The sequence below is a fragment of the Lolium perenne genome, chromosome 7 (assembly GCF_019359855.2).
Source record: "Lolium perenne isolate Kyuss_39 chromosome 7, Kyuss_2.0, whole genome shotgun sequence".
NCBI lineage: Eukaryota > Viridiplantae > Streptophyta > Magnoliopsida > Poales > Poaceae > Lolium > Lolium perenne.
In genome coordinates, this window is record NC_067250.2 from 122,791,045 (window position 1) to 122,814,401 (window position 23,357).

At 46.5% G+C, this 23,357-nt stretch overlaps 1 protein-coding gene across 1 annotated transcript; it reads left to right on the forward strand.

The window, feature by feature from the left end:
* Nucleotides 1–17,609: 17,609 nt before the first annotated feature.
* On the forward strand, nucleotides 17,610–21,673 carry LOC127318450 (abscisic acid 8'-hydroxylase 2). Its single transcript, XM_051348928.2, has 9 exons — nucleotides 17,610–18,019; nucleotides 18,113–18,431; nucleotides 18,612–18,764; nucleotides 18,845–19,087; nucleotides 19,191–19,280; nucleotides 19,407–19,485; nucleotides 20,572–20,678; nucleotides 20,912–21,030; nucleotides 21,131–21,673. Exons 1-9 carry the CDS (start codon nucleotides 17,811–17,813, stop codon nucleotides 21,252–21,254), a joined length of 1,443 nt encoding a protein of 480 aa, XP_051204888.1. The 5' UTR covers nucleotides 17,610–17,810; the 3' UTR covers nucleotides 21,255–21,673.
* Nucleotides 21,674–23,357: the final 1,684 nt, after the last annotated feature.

The window sequence follows — 23,357 nt, forward strand, 5'->3', positions numbered from 1 at the left end:
TGTTAACCATAAGATCCGGAGTGGGACGGAGTAGTCAAAAGTGTTTCCACCTCTCGTTCATCAACGGATGCGCTTTACCGTAGACACTTGTATCTGTCGGGGGCGAGCGGTAGGCTGGGGAAGCCTTAAGTCCCCACGGCATTGTCCGTAGACACTTGTCGCCCGAAGAATAAGCGGTAGGCTGGGGAAGCCTTAAGTCCCCACGGTATTATGGTCTATGATGGGTTGCAGCTACCGGCGTAGGAATGTATGGTAGAGCCCTGCATTGACGTCGTGGTCGGGGTCCACCCTGAAATCTACGGGAATAATGGGACCGGCGTGGACCCAGGGTCGGGGCATGCAACAAAGGGTGGGTGTTCGAGGTAGCGGAGGAACATGATTGGCTAGACCTTATACCGGGCCTCACACCGAAGGAAGTGTGGACGGGAAAGCTGCCCGGTTGGCACCAAGGTTAAGATCTCTTATGGGTAAAGCAACACACCTCTGCAGAGTGTAAAGAACCGTGACCTGTCACTCCCTGTTCCGGGATATGGAACTGCGAACGCGGCCGGAAAGGAGCTCCATGAAGTTCTAGTAAACCGGTGAAGGCTGACGGACATAGCTCTTTGAAATAAAAGAAATCTCTTGAAGAAATGTTTATCAAAACCTGCATTGGTATTAGACTTTCTGGTCTAATATCGTAGCTAGTGCATTAAACACCTCTTATCTATAATGAACTTGTTGAGTACGCTCGTACTCATCTCACTCTTAAATCCCTTGCTTAGATTGTCTGAATCGTCTAGGGGAGGATTACGACAACCCTGAAGGAGCCGAGACCATCGGCTATGAAGAACCAGACCTCTCTGGAGGTATTGAAGGCGTAGAGTACCTCATAGTCTACGGAACCGGGGAGGCTTCCGGAGGAGATCAAGCCTAGAAGCATCGAGTAGTAGTAGTAGCCGAGCAGCCCGAACTCTTAATACTTAGCTGCTCAAGAGAATAAATGTATAACTTAATGAGACTTCTATATTGTAAGCTAAGTTGGGTTCGCCTTGAACCCAGGAGTATTCCTCTTAGGACCCAAGAGGAGCTCCGAGACGATATGTGTATGATGTTTGTAATATTAAATGAATGAGTTATGGACCTGCTATGTTCTGTTGTACTACTCTGAGGGATGTAATATTTGCGGCGCAATGCACACCATTGCTGGCATCCCCAAGACGATGTCTTCTTTGGGTTGTCCGAGTTCCGCTATCTTCCCCTTTCTTGGCACGTTGACAAGGAGAGCCCTTTTGGAGTTGTTGCTCTTCGGAGGTGTCTAGCGTCGGTCGAGACGCGGCTTTGTGTGTTTTAGCTTAGGGTAGGGTCCTTCGTGTTGTTGTTGTTTTGTCGGTGGTGGCTGTCTTCGGACTAGCTGGTGTGGTGCGTGTGCTACTAGTGATAGCGTGTTCTTGTACTCAAATCTCTGCCTTCTATGAAGATATGGTACGCCTTTGGCGAGCTCTCGGAAAAAAAGACCAAGTCCTATCGGTAACGGATTCCATAAAACCGCGGCGTCGGTCATGATTTTCCTTTGAACACAAGCCATGGCAGCTCCTTATTTGTGTGATTTTAGCTAGTTTTGCCCACTCATACTAAGATCGCCCTCCTTATACTTCATTCCTGGCTTCGTCCCTGAATGTAGCTATAGCCTTCTTCCCGTAATGGCATGAGCATTTGCGGCCGTCCTCCCTTCATCTACAAATAAGTATTCATGCGGGCTTTCTAAGATAAATTATAAAGTAGAATAAAAAATACATTGAAAAGATGCATCTCTCCTTTTTAATTCTTTCACATACAATAAGCTAAGACTAGTTACAATGTGATATAGTAGTATCATAGACTAGTATCATACATATGACACTAGTTTATGATACAACACCTACAATATATAGTATTATGAATTAGTATCATAGTTCCATCATATTTAATGTTTTATACAATTTTAATGTAAATATGTTTACATGATGTGTTTATCACTAAAATTTCTAGTTTTACGTGCTATGATACATTATCTACCTATGATACTAGTCTCACCTCTCTCCTTATTAATTGATGTGCCACATAAGTTTTTTTTGCCTACATGGTATGCATGATACTACCTACGATACTCCCATTGTAGCTAGTCAATATTATTGGGTTTGATTTTCGTGCGATAAGAGAGAAGCAATTAAAGTGCATTGGAAAAATAGAAGTACACTTTTTTGTGAATAAATTTGAGAGCTAGATGTCCACCTATTTAAGGACGAAGGGAGTATGTGCCAAAGGAGCTAGGTTTACAGGTTGTTCTATGATGCTAGCGTACGTGGCGCTTCACCGAGGAAAAGCTCGGCGCATGGCGCGACATGCATGAGAAAGCGTGGCTTTTCCCAGCTTTCAGCGCCAAAGCTCTGATGTCGTTGGTTGCGCTTCACGGCCGCTTAGAGCATCTTCAGCCGCGTGGGGCGCGCCAGATATATTTTTGTCCCGAGTCACGCGTTCCAAAGCCTCCTTCCGCCCAGCAGTCCAATACAGTGAGTGGCGGGCCTGATGCGTCGTTGACACACGAACGACACCCAACCGTCCCTACCTTACGACAAAATTTATTGGCGCGTAGCGACGGTTCAATTTCCACATAGGCGCAGCGATACGTCGCGCAGCGCCGAGCTCTCCGTGCCGCGTTAACGCGCACCACCGCTCCCTCGCCTCCCTTCGGCCTATAAAAAGGGGCGATCTCGCATCGTTTCTCGCACGCAAACCCTAGCGACTCTCTCCCCAATCCTAGCCGCCGCCATCTCAAGAGTCGAGGGGCATTCCATCGCTGGTAGAGGCAGAGGTCGCGTCCCAAAAAAAGGCGTATTTTTTTCCATTCCCGACTGAAATGCGCGTGGCGGCAATCCACCGTGCAAGGATTTTCCATGACCACCCAAATCTTGATTGGAGCTTCGTGTTTCCGTTCCATCCTAGTCCCTATTCCTCGTTCCCAACTACATATGCAACCGACCACAATTGTCACCCCTTGGTGGCTTGACGTGCATGGTGACAGATGAAGCGAAGCAGCTAAGAGCTCCAGTGAGGTCGTTTCGGTGGTTCATTGGTTCACGCCGCAGCAGTAACCAGAGCCACACAGAGGAGTTAACACTTCCATCATGCTGCGTTACTTGAAAGCGGCAATAAGTACGTACGTCCCTCAGTCCCTGCATTAGCGCCGTTCAAATCCAGGAGAGATCTATATATGCTGTCAAGTAGTACGTACCTTGATCGCGGCCGGAAAGCCATTGCTTGTCTGGGGTTCGGGGGCTGATTAGTCGCCGTGGACGATGCCGGCCGATCGACGTCGACAGAGGAAGCCACGGGGATGCAATGCCGCCGGATATGGTATGGCCTCCGGAGACAGGTCTCTCCAAATCTGTGAACAGTGGTCGCCCGGAGGTTCTGGAGTAAACTAGAGCTTCGATGTTGCAAGTACGGAACATCTAGTATAAGATGTTCAGGAGAACAGAACAGAAGATATCGAAACTGATTGTTAGGGGAAAAACATCTGGTTCAATTTTGTTATAAATGTGACAAGTAAATAACAAAAAACGAGAAAGAAAACGCAGGGGAGACCTAAGATTTTAACGTGGAAACCCCTCCAACACAGAGGGGAAAAACCACGGGCACCAGCCAACAAAATTTCACTATATCGAAAGGTGTTTACAAACGTCGTGGGTTATCTCATGATCTGATAAATCCTAGACGGTGGCTTACAAGATTTATATATTCAGCCTAAACCTATCGGTGACGGACCTCGCTCCTCTCGTCAGAAGTTAGCCTCTCTTTAGTGTATGAATTTGGATCACAATATAACAAATCTTCCCTGCACTCTCTTCTCCGCATAATTAAGAAAATTCGTAAAAATGGATGAGAGCTGCGCGTGGCACCGCTCCATTGATCGCCCAAGATCCTGGCCACCTCAGTTTATGAACAGGAAAAAGATCCTCACCTCGCGCATGCGCATGGAATCCTGACCAAGCCGATGCGCAAAAATGCCGACGCGCGGGAGCGAACCTGGGCCGGTTCCTGACCAATACGACGTCAAGGGCTGAGTCCTGGCGTTGTGGGCTCTAAAATCCGAGCACGACACAAAGTCAAACAAGACTGACTTTTTTGCACTGGGAAATGGGAATCCATGTCCATCCGAAACTCTAGTCCTGCCCCGTTTCGGAGGCGCGCGTGCAGCCTCACATTCGACGCCTTGAATATCCCCGCCAACAACCACCCGCCGACCGTCCGGCCGTCCCCGCGCCACACGAAGGCACCTGGCCGGAGACCCGAGCGCCGCCCGCGTGAATCAGCTCCACGACGGAGGCCAGCTGTCCCTCCACACGGCCTTGCCGGAGCGCCACCTGTAGGAGTACGTAGGTCGCCGCCCAAAGCTTTGTCAACCGGTCGCGACAAGGAGCGGCGCGCGCGCGGACGACCGGCCGGGGCTGCAGATTGTGTGTCCTTGCAGCCATAGCTTTGGAGGGTTGTGTGTCATTGCAGCTATAGATTTCTTCCCGCAATGGCGCGAGCAGCTGCGGCCGTATGTGCGAGGTTGCTAGCTGGGTTACAGCCTGTTCTACATATCTCTTGCTAGCGTACGTGGCGTTTCTCCGAGGAAAAGCTCGGCGCATGGCATGGCATGGCATGAGCGCGCCTGACCTTTTCGAGCTTTCGGTGCCAATGCTCCGGGGTCGGTCGTCAATGGCGTTTCCGGGGCTTACATTGCGGTAACTGAAGCACTTAGTGCTGTATGCACTCAACTAGCGCATGTTCACTAAACTTTTTGTTTGAAAGAACATGTTAACTGAACTAAACTAGCTACCAAGAACAACTACAGCTGTCGACAAAAGAAGCCATTGATGATTTCGTAAATACCACTTAGTACTTTTGCCACATACCCAACAAAAGAGCCAGCCACGTGTGTATAACTCTACTGCATGCGTTCAAATTTGATCAAAGATGTTTCTTCTTATCCATTTCTAAAAAAGTTTCTTTTTTCAGGTCAATACAAAAGAACCATCTGTTTATGTACTATTGTGCTGGAGTGCACTGTTTGCCTTCTGTACGTGGCCCTCACTCGATCCGCCATTAGTACGTGGCAAGTATGTGGTACCCTTTTCACAGAGCCCGCAAAGCTACCATATATACGTCCTTCCTTCCAAAATGCATGTCATTTTGTTTTTTCATAAGCTCTAGGAACTTCTACTTCTTAATGTAGTCTGGATCACGGTATTCCAATTTAGCCCCTCGATGATTTTGACAATAATTCCTGTGCCCAATTCTAGAATGACCTAAAATTTGGAACTTAGTATCCTAATTCGACAAGGGCTAGGCATTAATGTCCAAGCATCAAGATCAATACAATTCACCATTCAAGTTAACAATCGTGACACCCCTCCCCTCAAACAATAAAAAAATATTCGCGATCCGTTCCTCATATATGTTGACATGATTTTCAAGTCCATGATCCCTACCATTAATGTATTACCATGACCGAGGTGGTAAAAGAAAGTGGAGTTTCATCACGAAACTCGTGAAGAGATTTATTAGGCAAAACAAACATCAAACTGCCATTCGTATAAATATGACGGTGAACGACGTAGTAGTTGAGATTAACACATTGAAGGATCCACATTTTTTACAAAATCCATCTAGTGGGGTGCTCACTCCGTTGTTGAAGATACTAATTTCTTTAAAGAATATATTCAATAAGGAAGTGTTTTCGGTCATGTTTTGATATCTATGTTAAATTAATGTATATCACGAAACAATAGAGTTACAAGGTTAGAATGACAGTGATGTTAGCAGAAACGAATACATTTTCTATGGCATTAACATTGACATGAAAAATGGTCAATACATACCATTATTTTAGGCCTTATGCGAGATCCTAAACTAAGAGACTAGTTAAATAACTTCCCTCGATGGGCATATTCTGTATTAAGTGCTTTATGGGCTAGGGAAATGGGCCGCTTAGCCTTCCATGCTATTGCATGCTTTGTTTGCCGGGATATGTATACCGAGCCAACATCACCAAGGTAATGGTTACCTGGTGCCAGATGTACGATCCAGCCCAGAGTGACACCCGAGCCACCATCATATATAGAAATATCCTAAAGAATGTTGCTACAGGGACCCAACAGCTTGGGCCGCCGTCGTCTCACCCCGGGCCGTGGTCGTGGTGGCCTAGGGTCCAGTTCCACCCCTTCACGGTGAAAACCTCTATACCTATGGCCGATGAAATGGAAAGTTCATTAGAACCGTTCAATATTCACACTTTGGTGATCCTACATGGATCCACACTTATTGTTTGTCACAACACCGCAAGTGAACAATAATTGGATTAGGCTTTTTGGGCATTGCAACGATGGAGGAGGGTGCTTAATATCATCAATCTCTGAATACTCCTCGAAGTGGTGGTTGATGTGAGCGATAGATTGTCAAATTTGATTTGTCTGGCATTGTCCTCCCGACATATACTCCTCCTCCATGACACCATATAGGACATTGTTTTAAGGAACATTGTCGTCAATCGATGAGTGGGTTATTTTGAAGGCCTACTGATACGTCTCCAACGTATCGATAATTTCTTATGTTCCATGCCACATTATTGATGTTATCTACATGTTTTATGCACACTTTATGTCATATTCGTGCATTTTCTGGAACTAACCTATTAACAAGATGCCGAAGTGCCAGTTGTTGTTTTCTGCTGTTTTTGGTTTCAGAAATCCTAGTAACGAAATATTCTCGGAATTGGACGAAATCAACGCCCAGGGTCCTATTTTGCCACGAAGCTTCCAGAAGACCGAAGAGGAGACGAAGTGGGGCCACGAGGTGGCCACACCCTAGGGCGGCACGGCCCCCCCCCTTGGCCGCGCGGCCCTGTGGTGTGGGCCCCTCGTGCCGCCTCCTGACCTGCCCTTCCGCCTACTTAAAGCCTCCGTCGCGAAACCCCCAGTACCGAGAGCCACGATACGGAAAACCTTCCAGAGACGCCGCCGCCGCCAATCCCATCTCGGGGGATTTAGGAGATCGCCTCCGGCACCCTGCCGGAGAGGGGAATCATCTCCCGGAGGACTCTACGCCGCCATGGTCGCCTCCGGAGTGATGTGTGAGTAGTCTACCCCTGGACTATGGGTCCATAGCAGTAGCTAGATGGTTGTCTTCTCCCCATTGTGCTTAATTGTCGGATCTTGTGAGCTGCCTAACATGATCAAGATCATCTATCTGTAATTCTATATGTTGCGTTTGTTGGGATCCGATGAATAGAGAATACTTGTTATGTTGATTATCAAAGTTATGTCTATGTGTTGTTTATGATCTTGCATGCTCTCCGTTATTAGTAGATGCTCTGGCCAAGTTGATGCTAGTAACTCCAAGAGGGAGTATTTATGCTCGATAGTGGGTTCATGTCTCCGTGAATCTGGAGGGTGACAAGAACCTCTAAGGTTATGGATGTCTGTTGCCACTAGGGATAAAACATTGGTGCTATGTTCAAGGATGTAGTCACTAATTACATTACGCGCAATACTTAATGCAATTGTCTGTTGTTAGCAACTTAATACCGGAGGGGGTTCGGATGATAACTTTGAAGGTGGACTTTTTAGGCATAGATGCATCTTTGGATGGCGGTCTATGTACTTTGTCGTAATGCCCAATTAAATCTCACTATACTCATCATAATATGTATGTGCATGGTCATGCCCTCTTTATTTGTCAACTGCCCAACTGTAATTTGTTCACCCAACATGCTGTTTATCTTATGGGAGAGACATCTCTAGTGAACTGTGGACCCCGGTCCAATTCTCTATCTTGAAATACAATCTCTTGCAATCTTGTTCTCATTTCTGCAAACAATCATCATCCACACTATACATCTAATCCTTTGTTACAGCAAGCCGGTGAGATTGACAACCTCACTGTTTCGTTGGGGCAAAGTACTTTGGTTGTGTTGTGCAGGTTCCACGTTGGCGCCGGAATCCCTGGTGTTGCGCCGCACTACATCCCGCCGCCATCAACCTTCAACGTGCTTCTTGGCTCCTACTGGTTCGATAAACCTTGGTTTCATACTGAGGGAAAACTTGCCGCTGTACGCATCACACCTTCCTCTTGGGGTTCCCAACGGACGCGTGTTGTACGCGTATCAAGCTCTTTTTCTGGCGCCGTTGCCGGGGAGATCAAGACACGCTGCAAGGGGAGTCTCCACTTCCCAATCTCTTTACTTTGTTTTTGTCTTGCTTAGTTTTATTTACTACTTTGTTTGCTGCACTAAATCAAAATACAAAAAAATTAGTTGCTAGTTTTACTTTATTTGCTATCTTGTTTGCTATATCAAAAACACAAAAAAAAATTAGTTACTCGCATTTACTTTATTATCATGTCTAGTCCCGTAGTTGTTACTCTATCACCTGAGGAATCGATCTTCACTTTTAAACAAGGAGGTGAAGAGAATTTTAAAGGAGCATGGTCTAGAATTTTTGATGCTTATAGTAAAACTGAACCTAAAATGACCTTAAGTTTGCTTCTCAGTAATTTCTATTTCGGGCTTATTCTTCGCTATAGATATGCCTTAGATGCTGTAGTGGGAGGAGATTTCCTTCATTGTGATGGGGATCAAGCTTTTAATGCCATAAGGAAATTGATTACATCATTTAGCTCCGATAATAATTTTGATCCATCTCATGCTAGCATGCATAATAGATTAAACACTATTGAAACAAATATATCCTGTTTAAAAGAAGTGTATAACCGAATTCGCGAATACTATGATTATGTGCCATTAAGCTTCGAACCTTCAATGTGGGTTCCTACCGTTAAAGCTAGTATTGGTGGTGAAACTTTTCCTGCTCGTTGTGATATTATGTCCGAGTTTTGCCTCATGCCTGAAAAAATTTATAAATCTTTGACACTTTGGGGACTTACTGAAGGGGGAGAAGAAATAACTCTTACGGATAACTCTGTTGTAATTCCTAAGGGTGTAGCTGAAGGTGTTTTCACAACCTTTCTTGGAAGGACGGTATCCACTGATTATCTCGTTATTGAATGTGTAGGGACAGGACAAATCACGCTTGGAAGATCCCTGCTGAAACTCATGGGAGCAGTCATAGATGTTGGGAAAGGCACTCTAAATTTTACCTCTACACCCGGATGCGGTCATGTATTCCCTAGACCAAAGAGTAGGAATAAGAGTAAGAAAGGTAAGAGCAACACCCCTGGTAAGAATGCCGACGCATCATCTCTTGATAATACTTGATACACACTTTCTGCGCCTAGCTGAAAGGCGTTAAAGAAAAGCGCTTATGGGAGACAACCCATGTTTTTACCTACAGTACTTTGTTTTTATTTTGTGTCTTGGAAGTTGTTTACTACTGTAGCAACCTCTCCTTATCTTAGTTTAGTGTTTTGTTGTGCCAAGTAAAGTCGTTGATAGAAAAGTTCATACTAGATTTGGATTACTGCGCAGAAACAGATTTCTTTGCTGTCACGAATCTGGGCTGTTTTCTCTGTAGGTAACGCAGCAAATTATGCCAATTTACGTGAGTGATCCTCAGATATGTACGCAACTTTCATTCAATTTGAGCATTTTCATTTGAGCAAGTCTGTTGCCTCAATAAAATTCGTCAATACGAACTGTTCTGTTTTGACAGATTCTGCCTTTTATTTCGCATTGCCTCTTTTGCTATGTTGGATGAATTTCTTTGATCCATGAATGTCCAGTAGCTTTATGCAATGTCCAGAAGTGTTAAGAATGATTATGTCACCACTGAACATGTTAATTTTTATTGTCGCTAACCCTCTAATGAGTTGTTCTAAGTTTGGTGTGGAGGAAGTTTTCAAGGATCAAGAGAGGAGTATGATGCAACATGATCAAGGAGAGTGAAAGCTCTAAGCTTGGGGATGCCCCTGTGGTTCACCCCTGCATATTCTAAGAAGACTCAAGCATCTAAGCTTGGGGATGCCCAAGGCATCCCCTTCTTCATCGACAACATTATCAGGTTCCTCCCCTGAAACTATATTTTTATTCCATCACATCTTATGTGCTTTGCTTGGAGCGTCGGTTTGTTTTTGTTTTTTGTTTTGTTTGAATAAAATGGATCCTAGCATTCACTTTATGGGAGAGAGACACGCTCCGCTGTAGCATATGGACAAGTATGTCCTTAGGCTCTACTCATAGTATTCATGCCGAAGTTTCTTCTTCGTTAAATTGTTATATGGTTGGAATTGGAAAATGATACATGTAGTAATTGCTATAAATGTCTTGGGTAATGTGATACTTGGCAATTGTTGTGCTCATGTTTAAGCTCTTGCATCATATACTTTGCACCCATTAATGAAGAAATACATAGAGCATGCTAAAATTTGGTTTGCATATTTGGTCTCTCTAAGGTCTAGATAATTTCTAGTATTGAGTTTGAACAACAAGGAAGACGGTGTAGAGTCTTATAATGTTTTCAATATGTATTTTATGTGAGTTTTGCTGCACCGGTTCATCCTTGTGTTTGTTTCAAATAAGCCTTGCTAGCCTAAACCTTGTATCGAGAGGGATTACCTCTCATGCATCCAAAATACTTGAGCCAACCACTATGCCATTTGTGTCCACCATACCTACCTACTACATGGTATTTTCCGCCATTCCAAAGTAAATTGCTTGAGTGCTACCTTTAAAATTCCATCATTCACCTTTGCAATATATAGCTCATGGGACAAATAGCTTAAAAACTATTGTGGTATTGAATATGTACTTATGCACTTTATCTCTTATTAAGTTGCTTGTTGTGCGATAACCATGTTCACTGGGGACGCCATCAACTACTCTTTGTTGAATTTCATGTGAGTTGCTATGCATGTTCGTCTTGTCTGAAGTAAGGGAGATCTACCACCTTATGGTTAAGCATGCATATTGTTAGAGAAGAACATTGGGCCGCTAACTAAAGCCATGATCCATGGCTTTAGTTTCAGTTTTGGACAATATCCTCAATCTCATATGAGAAAATTATTAATTGTTGTTACATGCTTATGCATAAAAGAGGAGTCCATTATCTGTTGTCTATGTTGTCCCGGTATGGATGTCTAAGTTGAGAATAATCAATAGCGAGAAATCCAATGCGAGCTTTCTCCTTAGACCTTTGTACAGGCGGCATGGAGGTACCCCTTTGTGACACTTGGGTAAAACATGTGCATTGTGATGATCCGGTAGTCCAAGCTAATTAGGACAAGGTGCGGGCACTATTAGTATACTATGCATGAGGCTTGCAACTTATAAGATATAATTTACATGATGCATATGCTTTATTACTACCGTTGACAAAATTGTTTCATGTTTTCAAAATCAAAGCTCTAGCACAAATATAGCAATCGATGCTTTTCCTCTATGGAGGACCATTCTTTTACTTTCATTGTTGAGTCAGTTCACCTATTTCTCTCCACCTCAAGAAGCAAACACTTGTGTGAACTGTGCATTGATTCCTACATACTTGCTTATTGCACTTATTATATTACTCTATGTTGACAATATCCATGAGATATACATGTTACAAGTTGAAAGCAACCGCTGAAACTTAATCTTCCTTTGTGTTGCTTCAATGCTTTTACTTTGAATTATTGCTTTATGAGTTAACTCTTATGCAAGACTTATTGATGCTTATCTTGAAGCACTATTTATAAAAAGTCTTTGCTATATGATTCACTTGTTTACTCATGTCATATACATTGTTTTGATCGCTGCATTCACTACATATGCTTTACAAATAGTATGATCAAGGTTATGATGGCATGTCACTCCAGAAATTATCTTTGTTATCGTTTTACCTGCTCGGACGAGCGAACTAAGCTTGGGGATGCTGATACGTCTCCAACGTATCGATAATTTCTTATGTTCCATGCCACATTATTGATGTTATCTACATGTTTTATGCACACTTTATGTCATATTCGTGCATTTTCTGGAACTAACCTATTAACAAGATGCCGAAGTGCCGATTCTTTGTTTTGCTGTTTTTGGTTTCAGAAATCCTAGTAACGAAATATTCTCGGAATTGGACGAAATCAACGCCCGGGGTCCTATTTTGCCACGAAGCTTACGAGAAGACCGAAGAGGAGGCGAAGTGGGGCCACGAGGTGGCCACACCCTAGGCGGCGCGGGCCCCCTTGGCCGCGCGGCCCTGTGGTGTGGGCCCCTCGTGCCGCCTCTGACCTACCCTTCCGCCTACTTAAAGCCTCCGTCGCGAAACCCCCGATGCGAGAGCCACGATACGGAAAACCTTCCGGAGACGCCGCCGCCGCCAATCCCATCTCGGGGGATTCGGGAGATCGCCTCCGGCACCTGCCGGAGAGGGGAATCATCTCCCGGAGGACTCTACGCCGCCATGGTCGCCTCCGGAGTGATGTGTGAGTAGTCTACCCCTGGACTATGGGTCCATAGCAGTAGCTAGATGGTTGTCTTCTCCCCATTGTGCTTAATTGTCGGATCTTGTGAGCTGCCTAACATGATCAAGATCATCTATCTGTAATTCTATATGTTGCGTTTGTTGGGATCCGATGAATAGAGAATACTTGTTATGTTGATTATCAAAGTTATGTCTATGTGTTGTTTATGATCTTGCATGCTCTCCGTTATTAGTAGATGCTCTGGCCAAGTTGATGCTAGTAACTCCAAGAGGGAGTATTTATGCTCGATAGTGGGTTCATGTCTCCGTGAATCTGGAGGGGTGACAAGAACCTCTAAGGTTATGGATGTGCTGTTGCCACTAGGGATAAAACATTGGTGCTATGTTCAAGGATGTAGTCACTAATTACATTACGCGCAATACTTAATGCAATTGTCTGTTGTTAGCAACTTAATACTGGAGGGGGTTCGGATGATAACCTGAAGGTGGACTTTTTAGGCATAGATGCATGCTGGATGGCGGTCTATGTACTTTGTCGTAATGCCCAATTAAATCTCACTATACTCATCATAATATGTATGTGCATGGTCATGCCCTCTTTATTTGTCAATTACCCAACTGTAATTTGTTCACCCAACATGCTATTTATCTTATGGGAGAGACATCTCTAGTGAACTGTGGACCCCGGTCCAATTCTCTATACTGAAATACAATCTACTGCAATACTGTTCTACTGTTTTCTGCAAACAATCATCATCCACACTATACATCTAATCCTTTGTTACAGCAAGCCGGTGAGATTGACAACCTCACTGTTTCGTTGGGGCAAAGTACTTTGGTTGTGTTGTGCAGGTTTCACGTTGGCGCCGGAATCCCTGGTGTTGCGCCGCACTACATCCCGCCGCCATCAACCTTCAACGTGCTTCTTGGCTCCTACTGGTTCGATAAACCTTGGTTTCATACTGAGGGAAAACTTGCCGCTGTATGCATCACACCTTCCTCTTGGGGTTCCCAACGGACGCGTGTTGTACGCGTATCACCTACCTCTTCCACTTTGTTGGTTCTGCGCATGAACAACTAATGCAACTTTCAATCTACACGGATGGTACGCTTTTTGGCGAGATGATGGTCCTATACTGCGATACGGACTTTGTGTGGTATAGTTATGAAAGTTGCGAAACATTTTTCTTCGTGTTAAGACTTCTCCCGACAGGTGTGGTGGACCCTTGCTTCGGCAACCAATCAACCTTCATTTGTTCCTTGGACAATGATTATGGTGTCATCTTCTAGTATCATCTCCTTCCAGATTGGTAGAGTGTTATGGACTTGTCCATTACAAAGGCATGGTTGATGCTTGACACGGTGACCAGTTGTATTGCCTTGGGACATTTGTAGGGTTAAGGAAATCACAAGGTGGTGAAATATGATCTCGCTTAGTTATGCATGTAGCGGTGCAAGTTTTATGTGCAAGGTAGTAGATTTTTCTCTTTTCAATAGAATGGGAACCTCCCCGTCCTTGTATTCATAAAAATTATGTCGTTTAAATCTTCCCAACCTATTTCTTTATTTTTCATCATAGGATCTCGTTGAAGACCTTACACTTTTGCATGAATTTCGACCTCTCGTAACACTTCACTGATGATAAAAATGATACTCTATTGTCTTCACAAAATTGAAAGGTGTGTAATTGAATTGGATATCCATGCATTTGTGGAGGTGTGATGCAAATAGGGGATATCCATTTCTCATTGCAGGACTAGATATCCACAACTATATCTATATTTATTTGTTGGAGTTATTTTTTCGTGTCAAGGATTTTTCTTGTATTTGTGTTGTCACACTCATTTAGTTTAGCTACTTTCATGACTCGTTTACCCTTGTTTTCCTCCAGTACAAACTTCATCCCACACGAAATATGAAGCTAGGAAAATGACTACGTGACTTTGTCCAACTTACTCACACTATATACATTGTAAATTAAAATTACATCACCTAACAGATAATGTAGAATAAAACCTATAGGATCATCCGGCCATACAGAAGTAGGAGATCTTCATGCCTCTCTAGCTAGTTCATGGGCTACTAAAATTTGTTCCATTGGAATTTTTTTATGAAATGACATGCAATATGGTAGCGGTCATCAAAAACCGCAACTGTAATGCCATGTCTGTTAGCTCCGTTCTTCATGTTCTCCACTAGACCTACATACAATCTGACTTGATGATTTATCTATCGCTAGATATGCTATATTACCACTATCACTACAAGGAAAATGCCTATTGCCGGCGCACCTATTTGGGCTACTGCCGGCGCACCAGAGCCCGCCGGTGCGAACGGGTCGGTGATAAAGGCTTATTGCCGGCGCACCATCTAGTTCGCTGGAGGTAACTCGATTTATCACCGGCGCACCAACCTAGTGCGCCGGCGCTATGTTTTCCAGGATTCAAAAAAAGCAGATCTAGATCTAGATCTAGGTCGGTCGTGTTCTAGGTCGTCGGTCAAGTTCTAGGTCGTGCCTTGGAGATTTACCGCCGCCACGGTGGTCATCTGCTTAGAAAGAGGAGGTGGTTGCCGGTGTGGTCGTCGGTGATTGTGGGGGTGAGAGGAGGTGATGCTTGAGGAGGTGCTCGCCGGCGAGATGCTTGAGGAGGTGCTCGCCGGTGAGTAGCTTGAGGAGGTGCTCCGGTGAGATAGCTTGAGGAGGTGGTCGCCGGTGAGTAGCTTGAGGAGGTGCTCCGGTGAGTAGCTTGAGGAGGTGCTCGCTGGAGGGAGGGATTAGAGGGGTAAGAAGGTAGAAGAGGGGGAAAAGTGGAGGAGAAGAGAAGGTGGCCGGAGGGAGGAAGAGAGGAGGAGGAGAAGTGAAAGAGAAGATGGGGGGAAATGGAAGAGAGAGAAGGTGCGCCGGGCGAGTTTGGCATATATAGCCCCTATTACTGTCGGCGCACCTATATGGCGGTGCGCCGGGGGTATTTTTTAATTTTTTTCATCAAAATCTAAAACCTGAAAAAAGTCCTGTTTCTGTTTTCCAATTGACGAATCCATTTTTTGTCCAAACGGCCGTAGATCGATTTTGAAATAAAAAAGTTTTTCATCGGAGGTCGTATGCAACCAGAAATCCCGTTTTACCGAAAGATGATGCCATTTTGCATAATACATCAAAATTCATATTTTTAATTTTTCACTAAAACTAGATCACATATTACATGGGCATTTCAATGGATTTTATTATTTGAATTTTTTATCATTATGCTGCAGCGCCGGCAATAAGAAACTTACCACCGGCGCGCCAACATGGTGGTGCGCCGGCAGTAAGGGGCTCGATTTTTTCGGTCTGGTCTGGTCCTCTTTGAAATTTATCACCGGCGCATCTTTTTTGCTTGTGCGCCGGCAGTAAGCCTCCATCGCCGGCGCGGCGACATATTGGTACGCCGGCACTATTTGCCACCGGCGCATGGGTTTGTTGGTGCGTCGGTAGGCCTATTTTCATCTATAGGCCTTTTCCTAGTAGTGTATAGCTATGCTACATAAGCTACTTGCCACACGACAAGTATGCACGATTAACAAATTTTTAAGGCATGGTGTGTAAGGTAGGTGTAAGAGTAGTAAATCTTCCCCAAGAACACTTTCAGAAGCTATTGATTGACCTTGAGAAAGATATCATCTGACTTTCCTTCTATTTATTCTTTATATATCGGGATGTACGGATCCATGTTCCTACATGCCTATATTTGGTTCATGGATTAACAAAAATGTGCAAGAGCTCTATTTGTTTCTGCCATTCTATGAGTCGATTAAGAGTGGTAAATATGCCCCGTAGAACATATGTAGAAGTTATGCACTTCTGTTGATTGACCTAGAGAAATATATCGCCCGGTTATCCTTCTATTGATTCTTTTTCCAATTGAGATGTACGGATCCATGTGCATACATGCCTAGATTATGTTCATGGATTAATGAAAATGTGCAAGAGCTCTATCTACTTCCGCCAATCTATGAGTCGCTTCCTCTTTTCCTATGGTAGTTAGTGTGAACGTGCAATCATGTCACCATAACAGAATACACGATTTTGAAAAATAGAAAACCTTTTTTAAATATTCAAATTGAATAACATAATTTTGAGATGACATATTAGGAAAACTTCTCGAAAGATTAATGACCACTGTGTGTAAGTACATTATTTGTTTTTTGGGAGAGAAGGAGAAAATTAAGAAGTGTCGACAAGATATGGATCCCTTAAGGGCATGTACAATGGTTATATCTTAGCGATGCCACGTAGGATAATTGATGACATGGAGGAAAGAGAAACATGAAAAAAGACTTTGCCTTCTCTTAGCTAAGAGATCATCTCTTAGCACAATCTCTCTCACCACATATTTAGGGATGTCTCATTACTAAAGATAAGACTAAAACATAACCCATTGTATATCATGTTTTATTGTTATATCTAGATTACGTGGCGGGGTTAAGATAAGACAACCTTATCAACCATTGTACATGCCCTAACTAACCCAAATCTCATAATTATGATTTTGTTCTAAAAAAATACGGTCATGTACTTGTATATATGTCTCTAATAAAAATATCAGAGGCCACACTAATTAACGTTGAGCCGTTCCCCCAAACAAATCTTGCACTTTACACTCATGACCCCTGAAAGGCAATTGATGAAGCTCAAACACTGTCAATATTGGACTTGCTCCTACCTCACATCACTAGCTGTTAGAAAAAAAATAGGTATGATACATGTTAGATCCTTGTTGGCCTCCCCTGCATAACCATAACATGTAAAATTAAAATCCTCGACCATCTCCCCCTTGAAAATGAAAAGCATAACTCAAATTCATAAACAAGAATGAACATTAGGAGAAATGAGATTGTAACATGCATGCCAACTAAAAAGAGCTAACTAGCAAGAATTGTCCACAATTAGTACTTCAGTATGTGCAAAAAAAAAAACAAGGATTTGGGGTCAATTTATGCCGATGATCACAGCCTCCCAGCGATCTCTCCCAAATCAGATCCCGAGAAACTTGCGACGCCCTCGTCCGCTGATCAAGAATCAAGATCAAGACATGCGTGATCTCCGTCTTTCTGTTTTCTCCTCTTCCCCCTGACGGTTTTGCAATTTCTAATGCCGTCCACGATCTTCCTCATTTATACCCTCGACCCCCTTCTATAAATACCACACAGGTGTCCGCCCAGAGCACCCACCATTTGGAGGATCTCTCAAAGATCGCGCGATCCCCTCGTGTCCCTCTCTCCCTCTCTCTCCTAGGAGAGCAGGAGACCATCGCCCACACACACACACACAAATCGCACTCAGATACGAGAGTACAGGGAGGGGGGCACACCAATTATAGCCAGTCTCGCTTATCGGGAGAGGATCACTGAGCTACCATGGCTCTCTGCTTCGTCTTCCTCCTCACGGCGGCGTGCATCCTCGTTTCGGTTGCCGTTCGCAGGCGGAGGATCGGGAGGGGCGGCGCTCTCGGAGAGGATCAGGAGCTCATGCTGCCTCCCGGCTCCATGGGCTTGCCGTACGTCGGCGAGACCCTCCTGCTCTACCACCAGAACCCCAGCGTCTTCTTCGCATCCAAGCAGATGAGGTAACTGCTTGCTCCGTCGATTATTGTCGGTTGCAATCTTGCTTATAAGTGGCAAATGTGTGAGATGAGTAATATGTGTGTGTGCGCGTGCAGATACGGTGATATCTTCAAGACGCACCTGCTGGGGTGCCCGTGCGTGATGCTGGCGAGCCCGGAGGCGGCGCGGTTCGTGCTGGTGACGCACCAGAAGCTGTTCAAGCCGACGTACCCGCCGAGCAAGGAGCGCATGATCGGCCCGTCGGCGCTCTTCTTCCACCAGGGCGACTACCACCTCCGGCTGCGGCGGCTCGTGCAGGGCTCGCTCGGCCCGGACGCCCTGCGTGCTCTCTTGCCGGACGTCGAGTCCGCCGTCGCCTCCACGCTCGCCGCCTGGGACGGGCACGTCGCCAGCACCTTCCATGCCATGAAGAGGGTGAGTGTGTGCCAGCCAGCTATAGCTAGCTAGCTGAAAGTAGATGACGTATCTGTCGTTCTACCGATTTCCGGGTGTCAGTCGCAATGTTGGGGGTTTCCACGGTATTTTGTACGTATCTGTAGCTTGACGCAATGCGCGATCGATCTAACATAATTCAGTTTTTCTCCTCTTTTTCAGCTGTCGTTTGAGGTCGGCATCACCACCATCTTCGGCAGCCTGCTGGACGGCCGGCACAAGGAGGAGCTGCGGAGGAACTACGCCGTCGTGGAGAAGGGCTACAACTGCTTCCCGAACCGCATCCCAGGAACCCTCTACTACAGGGCCGTCCAGGTATGAACCGCTAGCCACACTCGAAAACCTTGGAAAACCTTCCGGCGCGGCGAACTGACATCCAGGGCATGCACATGCAGGCGAGGAAGCGGCTGCGCGAGATCCTGGGCGAGATCATGGCGGACCGGCGCGCGCGGGGCGACCAGCAGGGCAGCGGCGGCGACATCCTCGGCGGGCTCATGCGGGCGGCGGCGCTGACCGACGACCAGGTCGCCGACAACGTGATCGGCGTGCTGTTCGCGGCGCAGGACACCACGGCCAGCGTGCTCACCTGGATCCTCAAGTATCTGCGCGACCACCCGAAGCTCCTGGACGCCGTCAAGGTATATACCTGGATCTAATTAAGATTGTCGCGACGCAAAGAAGCTAACCCGATCGGCGACCGGTGTTGCTTTGCGCTTTGCCCCGCCGTGTCGACTTTCGCAGGCTGAGCAAATGGCGACGTACGAGGCGAACGAGGGCGGGAAGCGGCCGCTGACGTGGGCGCAGACGAGGGGCATGACGCTGACGCATGCGGTACGTGACGTGTATCTTTGTCCGAAAATACTTACAAGTCTCCAGTTTGGATTTTTTTGCTCTCTAGGTTTCGGACACGACACACATTACTTTCTTTCCCCTTAATTTTGTTCTGTGTTGATGAAGGTCATAATGGAGAGCCTGAGGATGGCGAGCATCATCTCCTTCACCTTCAGGGAGGCCGTCGCCGACGTGGAGTACAAAGGTACGCACACGAACGTGTTCAACATGGATTGGGCATAGCATCTATACATATACTGACAAAAGATTGCACAACTGCAGTACACTAGCCAGCTGTACACGTGGGCCCATCAAAAGTTAATCTGAAAATATCTCACAAACATACTAATATAGTACTGCGTACTCATCAGCTGTTTTTGTAAAAGAGAGCATCGGAGAAATTTCTACTCCGAAAGTTGGATAGGAGTTCTCCTCTAAACTAACCTATATTAGTGGAATGCGACTTTCTAAGACACCCTTTTGTGTAACTTTTGTTGTTCTTTTGAAGGATGCCCATTAATCAACTGCATGTAGCTGTGCGCCAGACGCAATTGCAAGTGTAGAACGTTAGAGAGATTAGAGAGAGGGATTGGTGGAATATGATGGATGTTGTATACAACCTCTCGATCTAGGATATAAAGGGTATAAGTCTTGGAGGCCAGGACATGAAGTCTCTCCTAGAGATAAGATAGGTTCAGATTACAAAACTTATACTACAGATACGACAACCAATATCTCTAGCAACAAGAGGGTAATGGATAGTTACATTTTCAAGGACATGTGTCATCCATGCACCTAGGAAAATTTGTACGCTATAATAGGAACTCCCATGCTAAGTCAAATCCACCTCAGCACCTCAGCATTACCCTCTTGTTGCTAGAGGTGCGGCTGAGCCATCAAATCCAGCCGTCGGCACCCGTTCACCATTTTTCACCTCAAAAACGGCGAATCGCCCATGTCCTCTCGTTCAGATTAATATCTGAATAGCCATACATGAACCGCCCATGCAGCGGGCGGCAGAGATACAGCCGGTTCTCCCCTTCCCTGCCGGCACCGGCAGCGACTCTCGGCCGTCCCAGGTGTCAGCAACTCAGCATGTACAGCGAGAGCAATGGAGGCGGTTCCAGGGAACATTTATGAGCTGCCCAAATTATAGAAACGGGCCTAGTTATGACTACTGATTGCAGAAATTTAATCCCCAAAGTGCACCTCACGACAGGATATTGTACTGCTGCTTGTGCTGTTGTACTCTGAGGGTGACTTAACCTTGTGTGTTATGTGGTGTTTACAGGTTTCCTGATTCCCAAGGGGTGGAAGGTGATGCCGCTGTTCAGGAACATCCATCACAGCCCGGAGTACTTCCAGGACCCAGACAAGTTCGACCCTTCTAGATTCAAGGTATGGACTGCATTGGATCAAAGAGGCGACTAAATATCTGCGACTTTAGTTGGTTGATCCATTCCATGGAACCATGATCCACACAAAAAATTGAAAGTACTTGCAGAAAACACTGTTAGACAACGAATTCATGAAGGAGAGCAATATAATAGCTTGAGCTAGCCACCGGCGTCACAGACATTGTTGACTCTGCAGGAGTAGCCTCTCTAAACAAGTATATATAATCCGTGCAGGTATCTCCGCGGCCGAACACGTTCCTGCCGTTCGGGAGCGGCGCGCACGCGTGCCCAGGGAACGAGCTGGCCAAACTCGAGATGCTCGTCCTCCTCCACCGCCTCGTCACCGCCTACAGGTACGTGTCACCTCGCTTCCGGGTCCAGGATCCCACCAAGATTCACCGATTATTCCCACCTGTCCCGAGGAGGTGCTTGACTGGTTCTTGTTGAGTGCAGGTGGGAGGTGGTCGGCTCGAGCGACGGCGTGGAGTACAGCCCGTTCCCGGTGCCGCGGCGCGGCCTCCGGGCCAAGCTGTGGAAGGCGGAGGGCGACGGCGGCGCCGCCGTCCGGGGCGCCTGACATGGCCGGTGCCAAGCTTTCGTTTTGCTGCCTCGGATCGAATAACGCCAAGGAGGGGAATCGTCCATGTGGCATGCATGCAGCTTGTTCCCGTTTTTCTGTTCTTCTTGTTCTGGGATAACGATGGTCGGTGATCAATAATGCTAGACTTACGGGAAGTTTGTTTACGGGCAAATGTTACGGGTTGAAGTGGAAACAGTGGATTGGTCCAAAACAAATCAGGTGACACGTAGGTGAAATCCCGTAGGTGTAGCAAAACTCGTCGGTGATGGTGCTGGTCGTAATCATGTGCGCGGTATTAGTTAACTGCTCAATCATGGAGATCGATATGCTAGCATCGCCCTGCACGCGGTACAGCGGCAGTCAGCTCGATCGATCACTCGGATTAATAGTAAAGCTCTCGTTCGGTTTATACTCAATGTTCATAGGGTTTTTTCTTTTAGATTGAAAGGCTAAGTTTGGCTTTAAATTAACAGAGCTATCAACCGGTGAGAAGTTACAACAAGGACAGTGCTAGAAATCCCCTTGGAGATTTGATTCTCCAGCCTCATGCTTCGAGTGTTGACACGTGTCCTTTGCTGCCGGGTAGCAAAACAATTTTGTTTTTGTTTCATTATAGCAAAAAACGGTTTACCCACAAAATAAAAGAAAGAGGTTGAGCTCGCCGGACAGAGCACCGGAGACTCGCCGGAAACCTCGCCGGAGAGTGCGTAGCAAAAAAGTTGTGCTATTGTAGCAAAATTGGATATCATCGGAGAAATCGACGGGGAACTCGCCGGAGAACTTATTGGAGACCCCGCTGGATACCCCCGTAGCGAACATATTGTTCAACTGTAGCAATACCGCAAAAAAGTTGTAGCAAAAAAATTATGCATGTGTTGCAAATCGTCAGAGACATCAACGGAGAGCTCGGTTGCAGCCGGCAACAGTGCCGCCCATGGTTGCAGCAACTCCGTCCACCCAAGGCAGCAATACCCACCGCTGCTAGTAGCAACGCTAGACACCTAAGGTAGCAAAGCCGCCCTCCGTCGGTAGCAACACTAGACACTTAAGGTAGCACAAACCGGCCTCCGCCGATAGCAACGCCAGACACCCAAGGTAGCAACAGCTTGAACCGTCAACAACAACTCCGGAAATCGCGTGAGAGCACCTGGAGGGGAGGTTCCCTGGGGATGGAGATGAGGCACGGAGCCGCTCGGCCGGAGCGGGAGCAGACAACATGGTGCGTGATGTCAGGTCGAGAAGAGGCGGGGCATTGGCGCAGCGACGAGCTCTGGGACGAGCAAGGAGGGGCGCGCCCGCGAGCTCCGGGGCGAGGGCACGTCGGACGAGCAGATGAGACTGAGCCAGAGGCGGTAGCAAACTCTGCCTACGCCGGTAGCAACACTAGGGTGCGTAGGTCCAAGTTCCGTGGACGCACATCGCGGCGGCACGCGACAGCTGCGGCACAGCGGCGCGTGTGGCTGGGCGCGGTGGCCCGAGCTCATGCGGGAGGCTCCCTGGCCGGCAACGGGTAGAGCAGGACCTCGGGGTGCCATGGCCGCACCTCGAGGCGGCGCGACGGCACCTGGAGCATGGCTGGGGCACGATTGCGGAAGTTGTTAGGGCGTGGCTGCGCGTGGCTGGGGTGTCGCGGGAGGCTCGTGTGGGAAGCCCGAGCTCGCGTGCGTGGCTGGGGCGCGGCGGCGCGTGGTTGCTCAGCTGCGTGCCGGCCTCTGTGTGTTGCGAGTCAAAGGAAGAAGATAAGGGAGAGAATGGGCGGATGCACGTAGGTGGGCCCAGGCATGCGCGATTAGGCCATCAAACGGACACCGAACCAGATGTCGAGGGTACTCCTCGGCAATGCCCTCCGTATGGGGCTTAGGGTAGATGGAATCATGTAGGCTGACACGAGACATCGGTTATCAAACAAGCGGGAAGAGCGATTTACCCAGGTTCGGGGCCCTTGATGAGGTAAAACCCTTATGTCCTGCTTGTCTGATCTTGATTATGAAAATATCGGGTTACAATGGGGAGCCGAAGGTTTTGGCTGTGATCTCGTCGAGAGACTAAGTTCTGCAGGGACCTAGCTCTAGACTTGTGGTGGCTATGATTGCTAAGATT